The sequence below is a fragment of the Callospermophilus lateralis genome, chromosome 10 (assembly GCF_048772815.1).
Source record: "Callospermophilus lateralis isolate mCalLat2 chromosome 10, mCalLat2.hap1, whole genome shotgun sequence".
NCBI lineage: Eukaryota > Metazoa > Chordata > Mammalia > Rodentia > Sciuridae > Callospermophilus > Callospermophilus lateralis.
This window is the reverse complement of record NC_135314.1, coordinates 4,993,023-5,009,785: the sequence shown is the minus strand read 5'-3', so window position 1 is coordinate 5,009,785 and position 16,763 is coordinate 4,993,023. Positions and strand designations below refer to the sequence as shown.

The 16,763-nt window shown below is 47.0% G+C and overlaps 1 protein-coding gene across 1 annotated transcript in view; it reads right to left on the bottom strand.

Moving 5' to 3' along the window:
- Dscam (DS cell adhesion molecule) overlaps positions 1-16,763 on the bottom strand; it is a 678,135-nt gene that overhangs the window by 56,860 nt on the left and 604,512 nt on the right. Inside the window, exons 23-25 of the mRNA XM_077110439.1 lie at positions 8,088-8,241; positions 2,286-2,403; positions 450-613 (exon numbers count right to left, since the gene is read on the bottom strand). Coding sequence (XP_076966554.1) covers positions 450-613; positions 2,286-2,403; positions 8,088-8,241 — 436 coding nt within the window. The remainder of the gene's footprint in view (positions 1-449; positions 614-2,285; positions 2,404-8,087; positions 8,242-16,763) is intronic.

Genomic DNA, 16,763 nt, shown 5'->3' with positions numbered 1-16,763 from the left:
ATACATAGAGAAAAGAAAGACTAGGGTGTTTTATATGCAAAAATGTATTGCAGTCCAGTACCGTCTCTGGGATACTATTTCTGGAATGTTTTTTATTTTCTTTGATGAGCCTAATTATATTTTCCAAAATAAACATGTATTCTTTGTAATATGAAAACAGCAATTAGCTCTTTATAAAGACTGATTTTAAAATTTGTTCAATTCAGCTTTTTGTTTGTGGTATTAGGGGTGGGCTCTACTATGGAGCTACATCCCTACCCCTTTTTGTTTTCATTTTGAGACAGGGCCTTGCTCAGTTGCAGAGGCTGGTCTCTAACTCACCATCTCCTGCCTCGGCCTCCTGAGTAGCTAGGATTACAGGGTGTGCCGCTGTGCCAGGCTCAGTTTTGGTCTTTACATGTAGGTCATGCACACAAGAGATCATTCAAGAGAGACCCCTAATTTTGTACCTTGCACTTGTAAATTTAAAATAATTTCATCTGATCCCCAGTTGTTATTGGCAATGCAGCTGTAGTAGCCAGAATCTTCAGCTTTCACTGTGCGGATGATGAAGCTCCCGTTGCTGAAGATGCTCCTGCGCCCATCAATCGTGACCAGGCTGGGTGTCCCGTTACTACCTCACAGGAAGAAAAATGCACAGATTAAAGAAATTACAATCCACATTAGCTGAGCTTGGAGAAAAGCATCAAGACTGTCTCTGAAGTAAACAGTACATTTGCAGCTTAATATTTCTTGCATTATGAAAGAATTCAACTGCAATTACTGGATAAAAACCACTCTTTGTAAAAACTGAAGGCTAGATCCATGCCAAGGGCCTGGATCCTGGATCCCTGGCGCATGGGCTCCTCACATGTGCCAACAACCTTCATGCCCCGGGGTCCCCACTGTGCAGGTCTGGAGACTTCCTCTCTGTGGCAATTTGTGCCAGCCTGATCAGATCTCACACAGTGCACTAAATCTTGAAACCTCTTATAGAATCACTTAAAATCACAATTCTTAATGAAATTGATACAAAGAGTGAAATGTTGTATCTCAAGAGGGCAGTGAATGGCCCTTGCCACAGGGTTCCCAGCTGTTATGACCACCATCTCTGTGGCAGATTGTCCAGTTGTCTGGGGTCATTCCCACAATGGGCAGAGTGACAGCTTGCTCTCAGGAGCTCATGAATTTCCCTGGGACTAACCAGCTTTAAATGCAATGAGCCAAGGGCTCCTTGGGCCCAGCCCATTATTTCAGTAGCTTCTGCCTTTAAAGTGCTTTTGTTTGAAAACAGGTACTCTTCTGAATGCATCATATCAAATCTGTATGCTTATAAGATAATCCCATCCCTTTGTTGATACTCTAATTTCTTCCTCTGAATAGTGTTAAAGCACTTTTAACAATCTAACATGCTTTCTTCCTCATTTTTCTTTTCTTTTCTTTTCTTTCTTTCTTTCTTTTTTTTTTTTTTTTTTGGTACCAGAGATTGAACCCAGGGTGCCTAACTGCTGAGCCACATCCCCAGCCCTTTTTATTTTTTATTTTGAGACAGGGTCTTGCTGAGTTGCTTGGGGCCTTGCTGAGACTGGCTTTGAAATTGTGATCTTCTTGCCTCAGTCTCCTGAGCTGCTGGGATTACAGGTGTGTGCTAATGTACCCGGCTCCCCTTCTATCTTAATTGCAATTATTCTTTTTTAAATATTTGGGGTTTTTTTTTAGTTGTAGGTGTATGCAATAACCTTTATTTTATTTTATTTTTATGTGGTGCTGAGGATAAAACCCAGAGCCTCAAGTGTGCTAGGTGGGCACTTTACCACTGAGCCACGATCCCAGCCCCTCAACTGCAATTATTTTAATAATTACTATGAAGTACAGAAAATCAGCTTTCAGGTTAGCAGTCTCAACATATTCCATTTTTAAACGTTATTTCTCAGGGCACACATGGGAGGGTTAGATAGCCCATCATCTCTGGAGAAGAGAGACGTTGAGGCTCCTGATAACGGACACCTTGTCTCAGTTACACACTTGCCCTGAGCAGGCAGAGGAACTCCACCCTGGGTATGGCCTGGGCCATTGTCCTCTCAAGCAATCTCATGAATTTCAAGGTTCTGGATTTACAGAGGATGGACACAGTAGTTCAGGCCCTTTCCATGCCCAAGCCAAGATCCCCACCATTCTCAGAAGAGATGGTAGGTTTCCCCAAGCTTCCGCTGATGGACACAAATCAGAAGACCCTAGACCCGGCGCGAGTCTACCCAATGCAGGGGCTGAGGGCTCACAGGGGCATACACTGGGTTACTGGTTACCTGTCCTTCATCCATTTTACAGCAGGAGAAGGGTCCCCAACAGCTTTGCATGGCAAGACGATGTCTTTCATCCAGGGAGTGGTCACTGTCCCACTGAAGGTTAAGATTCTCGCAGGAGCTGGACACAGAGAGAGCAGAAGCCCAGTTATCCCATGGACACACCACACAGAGTCAAAGTGACTTCCCAAACAGCAAGTGACATTAACATCCAGCTGTCAACAGTATTCCCTGGTGTCCACCTTTACAAGAGATTTCATTGTAAAAACATACGCATAATCAAAAACCCCCACAGTAGCATTTTTTCTTCTATTGCCTAAACATGAGAAGTCCAAATTAAATATTTGGTGCTTCCTAAGCTTTGCGATGCCAAGATATGTTTTCTATGAGCCCAATTAGTTTTTCAAAGTATTTTTTGAAATAGTTTATCTCAATGACAAAACTGCACATTAGAACATACTTTTAATATCTAAAACACAAAAACCCAATAGACAGGAAGAAGTAAACTGGAATAACTTCTGCTTCTCAAGTTTCAATCTGACTTGCAGCGAACTTGACCTTCAGTACACACATTAAGGAAAGTGAACACCTTCAGGGTGGTCTCAAGAGGAGGAACCGCAGCGTGGGACAGTGATTTAGGTGCCTAAGCAGGAGCTTTTTCCAGGACCATTTGACACTGTGGAGAGCTCCTGAGAACGGACAACACTGAAGGTTCCCGGTGCCACCTCTGTGTCACCAAGACATGATCTTCTAGAGGAAAGCCACCTGCCGTCCACTGGAAACCAATTTCCAGGGCCGGCCTAGGAGTCAGAGGCTGCTGTCCTCCTTTATTTTAGCCGATATGCTTAGGCCTGTGGTGGGGCTGAGGACACGGGGTGGGAGGGCCAGGAGATCCCTCCAGGAGCTGGGCCTGAACTACAGGCACCGACATGGAAACTGCAGGTGGCAGGCAGCCCCATACTGATTCTGGACCCAAGGAAATGGCACCAGTGTTGAGACCTCTGAACCATTTGGGGCTTCAGGGTTTGCACTGGCAAGAGGCGGTGGGAAGCAGCCTCCCACCAGGAGAACTGTGGAGCCCCAGTTAAGATGAGAGCCCCAGAACGAAGTCAAGATGGAGCCCTCCTGGTGTGGGATGCCAAAACTGGTCCGTAAGGCCTTCCAGAGCCACTCCTATTTCTGTTCTTCAGAGCTCAGTGGACAAGAGCAGAGAGAGAACAGATGCTGGAGGACTCAGAAACTAGGTCTTTTGGGGAAACAGGAATATTGCTTCCAAATGGGGCCATGATTTTGAAGCAGCCTCTCCTGATCGAGGTGGAGTGTTCTAAGGGAGGACCACTCTGCCAACATCCACAACGGCTGATTTTACATCCTGCTCATGAAAAGATCCCAGTCAGGGAGCACGAGATTTCTGGCCCTGGTGACTTCTGGCATTTTCTTCTTCAAACTCTTCAGACTGTTCTTTCTATTTGAAGGGGTGTCCTCAGCAGTAAAATGTGGGTTATGTGCAAAGTTCAGCTAGAGTTAGGGCTCTGAAGCTTTTGAACAGCCACCGCTTCAATAAGTACATTTTGCATCAAAACCCAGAAGCTACATATACACTGGGATGCTCATGTGAGTAAGAGCAGAGTTGCCCAAATCATACTTTGCTGTATCTGTGCATTCAGATGTATCTGACATATTCTACCATTTTTCCCAGTTTATCCATTTGAATGTTCCCTTCTATTCCATTATGGTTCTTTAATATGCCGATCTTAGCTTCTTAAATTAATTCTAGGAATCAGTGATTTCAAAAGAACAGGCTAGTGCTACTTCCTCTTCAAGCCCAGTACACACTGTTTCCAGAACAAAATTTGCATTTGAGGCAGTTGGAATTTAAAGGGTCCTAGGTTGAAATTCCACCACTGAGCAACAGAACATACCAGACCTACGGTTCTCACTCAACTCACAGCTGGCAAAAGAATCACCTGGAATCTGAACAACACAAACTCCCACGTAGCCTTGAGGCTTCCGTGGACCTTAGGTGGATTCCGGGAGTCTGACTGTAACAGGCCTCCCAGATGATCCGAGGAGAAGCCAGGCCACTCGCACCCTGGATGCCCTTCTCATCCTGGCACTGCCACAGCCTTGGCTGGGCTCTCCGTCTCCCCCTGCTCAGGGCTCCTTCCTCTGGTGGGGATCCAACTGGACGAGCTCCGTGTCTCCAACTGCTCCCTGACTGGATTTTGGATCCTTCTACCTACTGGCCGTCTGCTTCCATCTGCACCCACCTTCACCCACCCCAGGGCGCTCTGCACGCATGTCCTCTGAGTTTCCCACCGTGTAGGGTGGACCTTCAGTCTTAATGGGTTTCCAGTGACATGGGCTCTGGGTGACGGCTGCCAGATTGAGCTTTGCTCCGTCCTTGAGGTATTCTTTGCTCAGCCCATTCCAGAAGCCTTTCTAGATCAACCCTAAGTAAGCTCTCTGGAGCATGAGAAGTGGAATGTTTCTGGAAAAATCTAGGCAAAAGAGCATTTGGGCTGAACCTTTATGAGCACCCACCTTCACGGGACTCTCTGCCTCTGTGCCAGACTTACTCTGTCTCTAGTAAACTCCCTCCTGCTTCCTGCAGTGAGATTCCTTTGGTCCCTCCTCTTCTTCTGACCTTCCTCCACCATCCCCAGAGAGCCTAGAGGACCCTGGCCGGGAGCCTGCATTTCCTACCAGGAGATCCCAAACCTGCCGTCTCCTCCTGCTGACCTCCTCCTGCTCCTCCTGGGTGACAATCCTGCTAGAGTCCTCCCCACCACACAAATGTGCTGTGACGGCGGAACATGTGGAAACCAGGCCTCCCCCAGGAGCCCGGCCGCTCCCGCTCTGGTTGGAGTGTCAGGACCTGTGGGCTCGCTGCTCACCTCCCATGGGCTTCAGGCCCCCTCACCCCACTGAAGCTGCTCTTGGGGAGGTCAGGGTCCTCTCGCTGTCCACCCAAAGGGCTCTCCAGCTTTGTTTTCCTCAACTGTCCCCCAGCAGCTGCCTCTGCCACCGCTCCTCCTGTCTTGACTCCCAGCTGGACACCCGCTCTCTGCCCTCTCTGCCCTTCCCCTTTGCTCTGCCTGTCCCAGTCCTGTCCCTCCTGGAGCAGGTCCTGGGCCCTCATCCCTCTGGCTCTCCTCCTGCTCGCACTCACTTCCCAGCTGTGGGACATCTGGAGGATGACCACTGTTTCTGTCTCCCGCCAGCTGTCCCCACTGAAGACACCTCTGAGTGACAGGTCGTTCACCCGAGTGGAGACCCATCCAAATGGCTGCGTGACCTCCCTCCTGCTTAAAAACTCACCTCCTCCAGGTTCTTCCTCATCAACAAATGACACCTCCCTGCAGTCGCCTGTGTCAGATTGTGGATGTTCCCTGAGCCTGCCCCCCCTCCCCCACACCTGTCACCTTGTCCTGCTGGGTCTGCATCCACAATACACCCTGGGCTAGTCTGAGCCTTGCTGGATGGCCAGTCCACCTCCTCTCTTGCCTCCTGACTTCCCGTCCTTACCTGTCTGCAACCCATTTAGATGTAGGGTCCGTTGAGGTCTTAAAAGCACACCCACCGCTCATGTTACCCAGTGCCCACTTGAGATGCCAATCACACGGGCAGCCAGGTGGGGGTAAATGGCGACTCTGTACTATCTTCCATTTTTCTCTAAACCTAAAACTACAAAATAAAGGTCATCACACACACTCACAGTCATTCTCTCTCTCTCACACACACAAATATATCTCCTCTGCTTAAAACCCCAGCGTCTTCCCGTATCTCTCTCATTAAAGCCCAAAGTCCCTTATGGCTCTCAAAGTCCAGTTTCCGGGGTCCTCGGGATCACAGTCCCATGCCTGTGCCCCAAGCCTCCAACATGCTAAACCCCTGCACAGCTGCAGGTCTCTGACTCTGCTGCTTCCTTAAGGAACATCATCTTCTTTGAATCTCAGGTGACCACATCTATTTGTCCCTGGGTGGCCGAATCTGACCACCACCTCTGCACTCTGTGTGGTCCTCTTATGGTGTGGTTTTTAAACAGAGCTCATTGCAGTAGACGATTCTGTGTAGATTTACTGATGCTGGTAACGTTTTCCAGCAAGCTGTAAGCTCCCCGTGGGCAGGCACGTATGTTTGGTTCATCTGTGGAGTCGCTCCTCTGGGCTCAACACGCAGATTCCTTCTCCCTCTGGATGCCCAGCCTGCCTTTATTTCCTAGCCCTGCTTTAAAAGTGGGTCATTCCCACACACATCCACACCTGGCAGTGACCCTCCGTGTTCTCTTCCCCCTTCGTTGGTGGCTCTGCCCCAGGTTGGGATCACACTGTGGGAGAGCCTAGGTCTCTGAATCATCACGTGGGGTGGAGCCAGCCGCCAAGGAAGTCAGCTCATCAAAACCATCAACTGGGCTGGGAGGGTCGCTCAGTTGGTAGAGGGCTTGCCTTGTGAGCACAAGGCCCTGGGTTCAATCCCCAGCACCAAAAAACAAAACAAAACCATCAGCTGGACTCTGCCACCGTGTGAGGCCACGGAGATTCAGGGAGTTTTTGCTTGAGCCGTCAGGCTCCCTTGACTAGCTCCTCTGCACCCCCAGCAGAGTGCGGGGTTCTGATGGACACTCAGAATGATTCATTAAACAACCAGCATCATGTGATCTCTGCAGACGAGGCCTACTCCTCTCCTATGCAAGTGGCCCATTTTCAGATGTGCCCCTGTGAATGTGGCGCTTCCTACTGCATGAGCCTGGCCCTTCTTGGCTGTGTCTCCTCAGAACTGTGACGGCACCCAGGAATGGAGAAGCGAAGTCACTGCCCGTCGACAGCTTTTGTTGCAGTGCAGTTCCTCCTGCGGGCGAGCCTTATTCCACCATTCTCCTTTACCATCCCTCTTTTCCCTCAGTGTTGCAGCTGGCAGGTATCATGACAAGATCACAGCAGAAAAGACTCCACTGGTTTAGGCTCCCCCCAGCACCACCGTACCCCGTCTCTGCTGTGTTCGGACCAGGAGGCTGCTCTCTTTTGCCCTCACTATTTTATTCTGCCTCTTTCTTAGGTATCACATTGACATCACATTGTCAAGAATGTTTAGAGGAGAATCTGGAGTTTTGGAATGTTAATGCTTCTCTTTCAGAGTCCCAGAGATCCTTAGTAATAAACTGCCCTTGCTCTGTGCCCCCGAATCAGGAGGCTTCTCTTGGTGGCCTGGAGATGGACCCACTTTGAGGGCCAGCTGGGGGGACTGGGGACATTGGCTGCAGTGAGGACCAGGAGAAGAGAAGGAGCATTCCTCACATAGGATTTTCAGGGACCAGTCTAACATCAAACTGTGAAGACAACATACTTATTCTTAGGAACTTTGATTCTTGGGTGACCCCAGGTTTGCACTATCCCTTAAGGACTTTGCTTATAGCATTCTACCCACAGATGCAGAGCCAAGGGTTTCCTCACACTCACAAGGTTCCGGATCCCATAGATCTCAGAACTGGCATTTCTCTTTAAGAAGTCTGGCACCTGAGTTTCGAGGAGAGCAGAAGTCCCTGGGATTGCCATGCCATGATTTTCTTCTATTCAAAGTGGTGGGTGGGGCTCCTTTCCTAATTTTCCCAAAGACACTTTGGGTTGCAGCACTCCCGCCCTGGGGAGCCCCTTCCTGGCTGGCTTAGGGGCCCAGGGCCAGCCAGCAGCAGCCCTGCTTCTTGGACAGATGTGATTTTCAGAGCTCCACCAGGCTGACTGCAGAGAGAGCAGGTAGTTAGGCCAGCCGAGTGGCAGGGAATGAAGTCCCCGCTCCAGGGCCCACCTTTGGCTAGTGGCTCCACCGTGATGATTTCACTGCTGTTGCCTCTTCCTGCCGAGGTCACAGCCACCACCCAGACGCTGTACTGACGATTCCGACTCAGGTTAGGGATTCTGTAGGAAAATGAGTCAGGGGAGGCTTCAAACTCGCTGATCACCTGTTGAGAGGAGACACAAACGTTTTCTTGTTCAAAGAAGCCAGTGGTATGCGTGGATTCCTGAAAGAGAGGTGTTAATGTACCAGCTAGCAACACAGAGAAGCCCCCCATCAACACCCCCCAAAAGGCTCCATTTGCAACATGAAATGGAATCAGGAAATCTAGGGGACCCACGGTGGATATTTCTCTCTGCAGCAGTTTTGATGGTGGCAAGTGAGTACTATGATCCTCTGAGTTATGGGCCACCGCTTGTCTGGTGTTGGCCAAGATGAAGTAGCTGGAGCCGGATATATTCTCCTGCCCAACAACCAGAGAACACATGGAACACGTGAAGCGTGGTTTCAGAGGCATTGTGCCTCTGGTGGCGAATGACAGTGATCTCTGAAGGATGGGAAACGGACAAGGTCAACCTCACAACACGGGGGCAGCCCATCTTTGAGAGGGTTTTGAGGGCACAGCACGTGGAGGGGAACCCAGAGGGAGCCCACAGCCTCCCAGGGTGAGGAGACAGAACTGAGAGCCTGGGGAGGCACAGGGTCCTGGGAATGGGAGTGCTCCCAGACGGGGAACGCCAGAGGGCCCGATTTGGGCATTCAGCTGTGGAGACTCTTGCACACGTGTGAGGAAACTCCCTGGGCCAGGGAGAGGCCGCCTCGGAGCCTGGCACCACACAGGGCTTGGAATAGCGCCTGTGCCCACCATACTGGACAATGTGAGCCTCCGTGGGGCACAGGGCGTGGTACGGAAGGCCCCCCTCCTGGGGGAGGAGGGTTAGACTAGGACTGAGCCCTGCTCTCCTGCTGCAAATCTTAAAAGCAAGATTCAGTAAGACCACACCATTACTAAGTAACTTCACTGCATCCCAGAATGAAATTCATGACTATAAGAATTAAAATATTTAGTACCAGGAAGGTGAAATTCACTGTGTTGGACATCCAGTGAACAATACCCAGGTAAAGCCCCAAATACCCACCAGATGATGAAAGTTGATGATAAACAAAAGTGTTGTGTACTTACAATGGAGTATTATTCTAAAGCAGAAAGGAATGAAATACTGATACATGCTACAATATGGATGATTATCAAATTATGGATAAATCGAAAACACCATGCTAGATGAAAGAATCCAATCACAAAAGAACACGGATTTATGATTCCCTCTGTATGAAATGTCCAGAATAGACAAGTCCCTGGGGACAGAAGACTGATTGACGGGGCTGGGTGGGAGGTGGGAGTGAGGGGAGGGGCTGATGACAGGTGTGGAGCCTGTTTTGGGGATGATAAAGATTTCCTAATGACATAAAAATGTCTAGATAATGGTAACAGTTTTGAAATTCTGTGAGTAAACTAAAAGCCACTGGATTGTACACTTTAAAAGCATGAATCTTATGGTATGCAAATTATATTTCAATAAAACTGTTATAAAACAAATTCCAGGAATGTCACAAAAGCAGGAAAACGTGAGTTGTAAAGAAAAATAAATAATTATACCTATGAAAACAGACTCATGATTGACACAGATATTGACTTAATCATAGAAGAACAATAAAACGGTCATCATGTTATAGCTGTGTTGTAACTCCACTGGGTTCAAAATGAAGACCTAAATGATATAAAAATACAGAAATACTCAGGTCAAACTTGAGATGAAATTATAAAGTGTGAGATAGAAAAAACTATGGAATAGATTGTCTGCCAATTAGATATTGAAGGAAGAACAGATTGAAGATGTACTAACGGATGACAGACAGAAGAGAGATGAAAAGTCAGCCATCTGTGAACAGTGGAAGCCTGACCAACAACCTGACACTCAGGTGGACTTCAAGGCCCAGAGTCCCCGAAGACAAGGACAGAGGACAGAGAAACGGAGGAAGTTACCGAGGAAGCAATGGCTAGGCCATTTCCAAATTCTGTGGAAACTATAAACCCACAGAGCCAAGAATCTCAATGAACCCAGCCTCAAAAATACTAAGAAAAGCACTCCAAGGCACACCATCATATGTTGCTCGAGACTGGAAATGGAGAGACGATCTCATAAGCAGCCAGAGGAGAGACATATATTTGGGGGAATGATAAATTATTTAAATAAATGATAAATTAATGTAAATTAATTTTACAATTTTACAAAGCTTATGACAGACAAATTATATCAATTGTAGATAAGGATGAGGGCAGATTTCATTTCAAAAACAATCCAAGTAAGAAGAAAATGGAACAAAATCTTCAAAGTACCAAAAGGAAAGCAAAACTCAACTTTGGATTCGATAGTCAACAAACATGTTTCAAGATGAAAACAAAAGAAAAACGTTTTCAGAGACACAAGAAGCTGAATGGATTCCTCACTCACACCAAAGGAATTGTTCAAGCAAGTCATTCATGCAGAAAAAAAATGCTGACAGGTAGAAACAGGAATGTACACAAGTATGAGCACCAACACTACAAGGACTTACTTGCCCCTTGGTAGCTGTTAAATAAACCCTAAGCAGCTCAGTAGGCTGCATACGTCACACCAGCTTTGCAATCAAACAGAGAATTCAAGTCAGCTCTATCTTGTGATAGTTTGGCTTATTTCCTGGCAAACCAGCAACACTGCATGCGCTTGTCTCGTGGGACGTTCTGAGGTTCTCTTGTTAGTAGAGTAATTTTACAAAGCTTATGACAGACAAATTGTATCAACTGCTCTCATTGAACATTTAGCATCGATGAAGCATGAAAAGATATTTACAAAATAAAAGATCTCCCGTAGAGAATGTGTAGCTCTTAGTTAAAACTAATATGTATCTTGGCTATGAGGTATGAACCATCTTTTATTACCTCCAAAATATCTATTTTATTTGTATTTTTGCCAGAAACATGAAGCTTGGCTGAAATCAACAATAAAACGATATTTTCTTAAGCAACATTGTTTGCTTCGCCATTGATGTAGAACACCACCCAAGAACTAAGGAAAAATGTCAACTGAAGGAAACTTCCTCCAGATGGAGTGGAAAGAAGAGGAACTGCTCAGTGGCTCCTGAGGGTTCCTTGGGAAAGTCAGCTACACTGATGTTTCCACTCTTTGACACCACTGTATATTCCCCTGATATCTGCCACAATTAGGCACCATTTCCTTGCCTCAGCAGGAGGGCAAACAAAAAAGTTGCCAACTGAATGATTCAGACAGTGAAGAGTTGGTTCCTTTTCTTTGGGTCTCTGTAACTTGACTTCTCCTGTGGTGCTGAAGTTTTGGCAATGGCCTTAAAGGTGAGAACATCCCCCCAAATGCCTGTACCTTCTCTCCAGCAAAAGATATGAAGCCGCCCATGCAGGACGTGATGGTTTCGCTCTTTTCCAACCATCCAACCCCAAAGAGGCTGAGTCTGGAGTAGGATTTTCTGCTGAGAACTGGCTGTGTGCCCTCCTGCCTCGGGACGGGAGGGGCTGGAGCTCCATGGAAGCCCCTGGAACTTGGCATCTGATGGACATGCAGCTTGGGGAGTGCGTCACACCTGGAGGAGGAGGCTGGCCCCAGGGACAGGGTAGGTCTCTTCGCCCTGGGGAGGAGGTGTGCGGAGCCTCCTTCAGAGGTCAGTGGGGTTAAGGGGAGGGAGGCTGGGGGTCTTGGGAGAACGCCTGGGGATAGGAAATGTCTCCATTAGAGCAATGTCCCACACATGACAGAACGTTGATTTTATACAGGATCTCCTAGAGACCAAAGGTGATGATTCAACTACTGTTAGCCTTTAAGAGGAAGCACAAGTAAGGAAGAAGGGAAAAGATGGAATTGGAAAAATTAATCAGAAGCTCATTTGGGGAAGTGAAGCAAATCTTTATGATTAAATCCTTAACGCCCAGCCAGAATATTCTGAGGAAGAGGGGCAGAGGACTGCCTCCTTATGAAACATTGACCTTGACATTTTAATCTGAGTTATCAAAGCAGTGCCTATGATTACGTTTTGCTAATTTTGTTATTATCAGATACCAGCTGTTGCCACCCGACAGTCTGACGGTGTGTGAGCAAGCAGGTGTGCTGATGTCCACGAGCATTTTCGGCAGCGGCTCTCTACTCCGAGTACCGGGGAAGTTCCGTGAGCAGGGGCTGACCTGACTTCTGGACTTCTCCTGAGACATCAGCGTAAAGCTGCATCAGAGACTTTGAAGAGCCAAGGGAGGGGGGTGGAAAGGAGCCTAGGGGAGCCTCACTGACAGGCGACAGGAGGAAACACAGAGGGTGTGCCCCCGGGTGACGCAGGGTGCAGGGCTGGGGGTTAGTGCTCCTGATGTGGTGGTGGGGGAAACGCGTGTGGAGGTGAGAAATGGAGGCCTCGGGATTCATACTGAAATATCCAGGTATGGACTTTCTCCTGGTAGATCTATAACCATCAGTGCTCACCCTCAGGGTCAAGATGTGGCAGTTGTAGATTTGATGGGCCTAAAGCATGCCCAAGTCTTAACCCAACCACGCTAACTGGGCTGGACGTCGGTCCTGACCGTGAAGGTCCAGAGGCAGGAACGTCCTGGAAGCTCTGGGCCCAGGCCCCTGACTCTGCTTGGGCCTGGGCCTGGGGAGTTCTGCCTGAGCTCACTTCTGGTTCTGCTGGGTCTGGCAACATGGCATAGGCGGGAGGTTGTGGCTGGAGGTCGCTGATTCCGCTGCCGTCGTCATAAATTCCCTTAGCTGTCTGAGGAAAAGACTGCTGTCTGCTTTTTTCTCGTTGAAAAGGTGCTTAAATATCTTGACTCCATCAGAGTCCAAAATTAAGCCCATTTTTTATTATCACCCCCCATGAAACAGCTCTAAGTGGCAGCCACAGGACTTCTTTATGGGTCTGTACAAGAGGACGGTGGGACGAGAAGAGTGGAGCCTTCAGGATGTCACGCAACAGACCGTCCACAGTGCTGTTAGGGGTGGCCTGGGGTTCTACCTGAGGATGCACACTCAAGAGTCAGAACAAATGATCACTGATGTTGTACCTAGGAGGGCCACGGTCATTTCCCTGGGGAAGTGGTGGGGTGTTGTGCGGATACCATTGAACTGGAGTGTGGGGCCATGGGTGAGGAGAGACGATGATTACCAGGCGCCAAGGGAGCTACAAACTGGCTGGACCACTGTTCTCTCCTTTGGGCCGTGGTAATAAAATCCATGAAAAGACTCTGAACAACAGGCCTAAGAATGGTAAGAATTCATAAATCATCACTGAGTTTGGACTCACGTGATTTACCGAGTTCAGAGTCTTCATGCAGATTACGAGGTAAGTTCTTGTCCCCACGGATCAAGAATGATCATGAGTTGGCAAAGGGAAGGTTAATTAAAAATGAGGCATGATAAGATTCTGAGCAATCCCAACCAGAATCCAGAAATAAAATCATTTGAATTCCCTTTACAAAACTGTCTCTGTCACAGTTGGAGATGGATTAATATTTGCAAGATGTCTAGGAAAATAAATGGAAACTTCATGTATTTGATTTAAAAATATATTTATAGCAAAGTTTTACAAGACTTCTGACGTGTTTGCCTCCCCCGAATTGTACACAGTGGAAAACGCAGCCATTGGCATAAATCCTGTGACAGCCAAGCCAGGCTGCTCGCACTCAAGCCCGGGACCTTCTGAGTTATGCCTCAGGTCTGCTGGGAGGAGGAGGTTTCTAAGGAGCTCCTCAGTCTGTCTATTGTAGAGGGCAAGGGTTCCCGGGAGGGTCTCCTAGTGCTTCCATGTCCCCATGAGAGCCTGGAATAACTCACCCCAGACCTGTCTTCATCCACAGTTCATTTTTCCTTTGGATGTCGATGTGATTTTTTCCCCTTTCATATTTAAGAAGTATTTCACCAGTAAGATAAGATTAGCCACAACGAGCCACTTCAAATGATTTCTTTAAAACTAGGTGTTTACCCAACAGTTGTTGAATCCATCTCCAAATCCCTCACGTTTATTTAGCTTAATGGATGAACTGTAAAGCCTTCTCTAATCCCCTCCACCAGGGGCCACATCTGCCCTTTGTTCACGGGGTCTTTTCAGGCTCTGGCTTATTCCTTTGTGGGTTAGGTCTTGCTGTCTCTCTCCCTGCTGGGCTCCAGGGTCTCAGAGCGAGGACCGCCTCTGTCCTGTCTCTCCTAAGCCCCCAGCTCTATGCTGAGTCCACGCCTCCCAACCAGGGGCTGGAATGAGCACAAAGTGCTTTATGTATTGGGTGAGTTTAGTGATGACCCAAGAATGATCAGAGTGCAAAAGAGAAAAAAGGTGTAGCAATGACTTTGAAGTCAGGGGCTTCAAGTTATCCAGCCTGTCTGACTGATATAAAAATAATCCCACTTTGAAAAAATTTCAATTAACTTTTTAATGAGAAACTAATTCTATCAAAGAAACAGGGTGCTTTAAAAAGCTTTGATATCTAATTATTAACACACACTCTTTAATAATCTCGAAAGCTCTGATTTTGTAGGTAGAATGTTCACGGCAGAGATAAAGAAGGAAACATCTCCCCCAAAGCAAAATAAACAAAACAGAGAGCTCTTTTAATTACAGAGAAACTGAACTCTCGGAACACACAAAAAAGTCTTACTTTGTGTCGGTGGAATGGCCTGGATTCCATTAAGAAGGAGCAGTGAGCTGAATCAACCTCAGAGTTTTAAAAGTTCCTATGTATAATTCATTTTGATCTGATTTCCATGTTATTTCATTGTTCTCGTCTCTAAAAGACAATAGACGATGTTATGGCATAAGGATCTCTGAAGGCAGAGGCTGGCAGGCAGCATCTGGAAAGGCCAGGGTATTAAAGCTCCTTATTTGATGCCAGCGCGGTCCAGCGGCTTCCTCGGCACTTTGCTGAGGTGACGGCAGCGGCCGCTGTGGATGTCATTGCTGGCCACTTACTAAAAGCCTTTCAAATACCATACGTTTTATTTGTTGGCTTTTCAAATATATATACGAAAAAATTGCTATCATGTTTTGCAAGTGAATTAAAGTTGGTATTCAGAAAGGTTCAAAGGAAATTGGTTTCTGGAGGTTGAGGATCGAGGACGCTGTCTCAGCCAACTGCACTGCAGTTTCCCCGGGTCCCAGGCACTTGAGCCCAACCTGACCTCCCTCACTATGACTCTGCCACATCCCCTCACCATCGTCCCTACTATTGCCACCTAACTACCTGTCAAAGTGCATTATTAATTCAACCTGATGGCTGTCACCTATCTGAAAACTTCTGCATGAAAGAACAGATTTAGTGACATGTAACTTCTCACATAGAAGAAAGAAACTGGTGAAAATGAGTATTTTTAGGAATAAAAGTAATGTATTCACAATATAAAGTATGGGGGAAAATAGCTATTTCCATTACTTTTAATTGAAAGTGATTTGGAGCCAATTTAATTCCTTAAATAGTACAACATGTCTGGGTCAGGCCTAGTCAAAAAGATAACATGTTTTCAAAGCCAGAGTCCTTCAAAGGCTCCAGAAGCTAGTTGATTGAAAGGGAATTGTTTTGCAAAACCATGGGGATGGTAAAAAGGTCAGAGGTTGACAGAAATTGGGAGGGACAGAGGGAGGGATAAACAGGGGAGCCCAGAGGATGCGGGGAGGAAAGCTATTCTGTGGGATCCTACAGTGGTGAGTACTCGCCACTGTACATCTGGATAAACCATAGGCTGTCCAAGACCAAGAGAACCCTGATGTGGGTGGTAATGATGTCAGTGTAGTTTCATCAATGGTAACAAATGGACCCCCAGTAAGCCGTGGCAAGGGGCTGTGGAGGAGGCTGGGAGAGATGTGAAATCTCCACATCTTCTGCTCTATCTTGCTGTAAGTCTACAACTGGGCTAAAAAAATAAAGTCTACTCCCTTTTTTAAAAGGGTATTTTAGTCTGAGGATGCTCAGGAAGCTTTTGGCAGCAATGGAGAAGTACGTTTCAGGGTGGCATATGCTGGCTGTCTAGGACGAATGGATGTCAGCTCAAAGCCAGAATTCTTGTTGGAAGATTATCTGCCCAGTTGGGCAAGCAATCTTGTAAGACTGTGTTTCAGAACAGACTTAACAGGGAGTGATGACATGCAGAAATTCCAACTGAATATATGCTTTATTCTCCCTGGGTCTGTAAATCACAATATTGAGCTCAGGATTTCAAAGGCTGAGGTGTGGCCTTCCCTATGGTACAGGTCATCTGTGTCTTGACCAAGTGTAGCAACTTTACATGAAGCCCAGTGAAATCAAAGACTCCTGGTGAAAACCTAAAAAGAGAATTAAATACAGACAAGACTGAGCGGTGATTGTCTGGTTTAGTAAGGACAGGTTAAAGGGAAAGAAAACTATTTTTAAAGAGTGAGCTTTTGAGATATAACACAGACTTCCTCTCTAGTCTCCCTAAGAATAGAAGTCGAATAAAGAGGTGCGAATTGCATGATGAAAATTTTTAAAGATGATGTAGAATCATTATATTAGAGATGGCCTTTAAATACAGAGGGTCTTCAAGAATAAATGTGCCAAGAGTTTTTCTAAACCAGAATAAATTTTGTGTCTTGGATGCTTAGATTTATCCTTGCCCCAGTGAAATG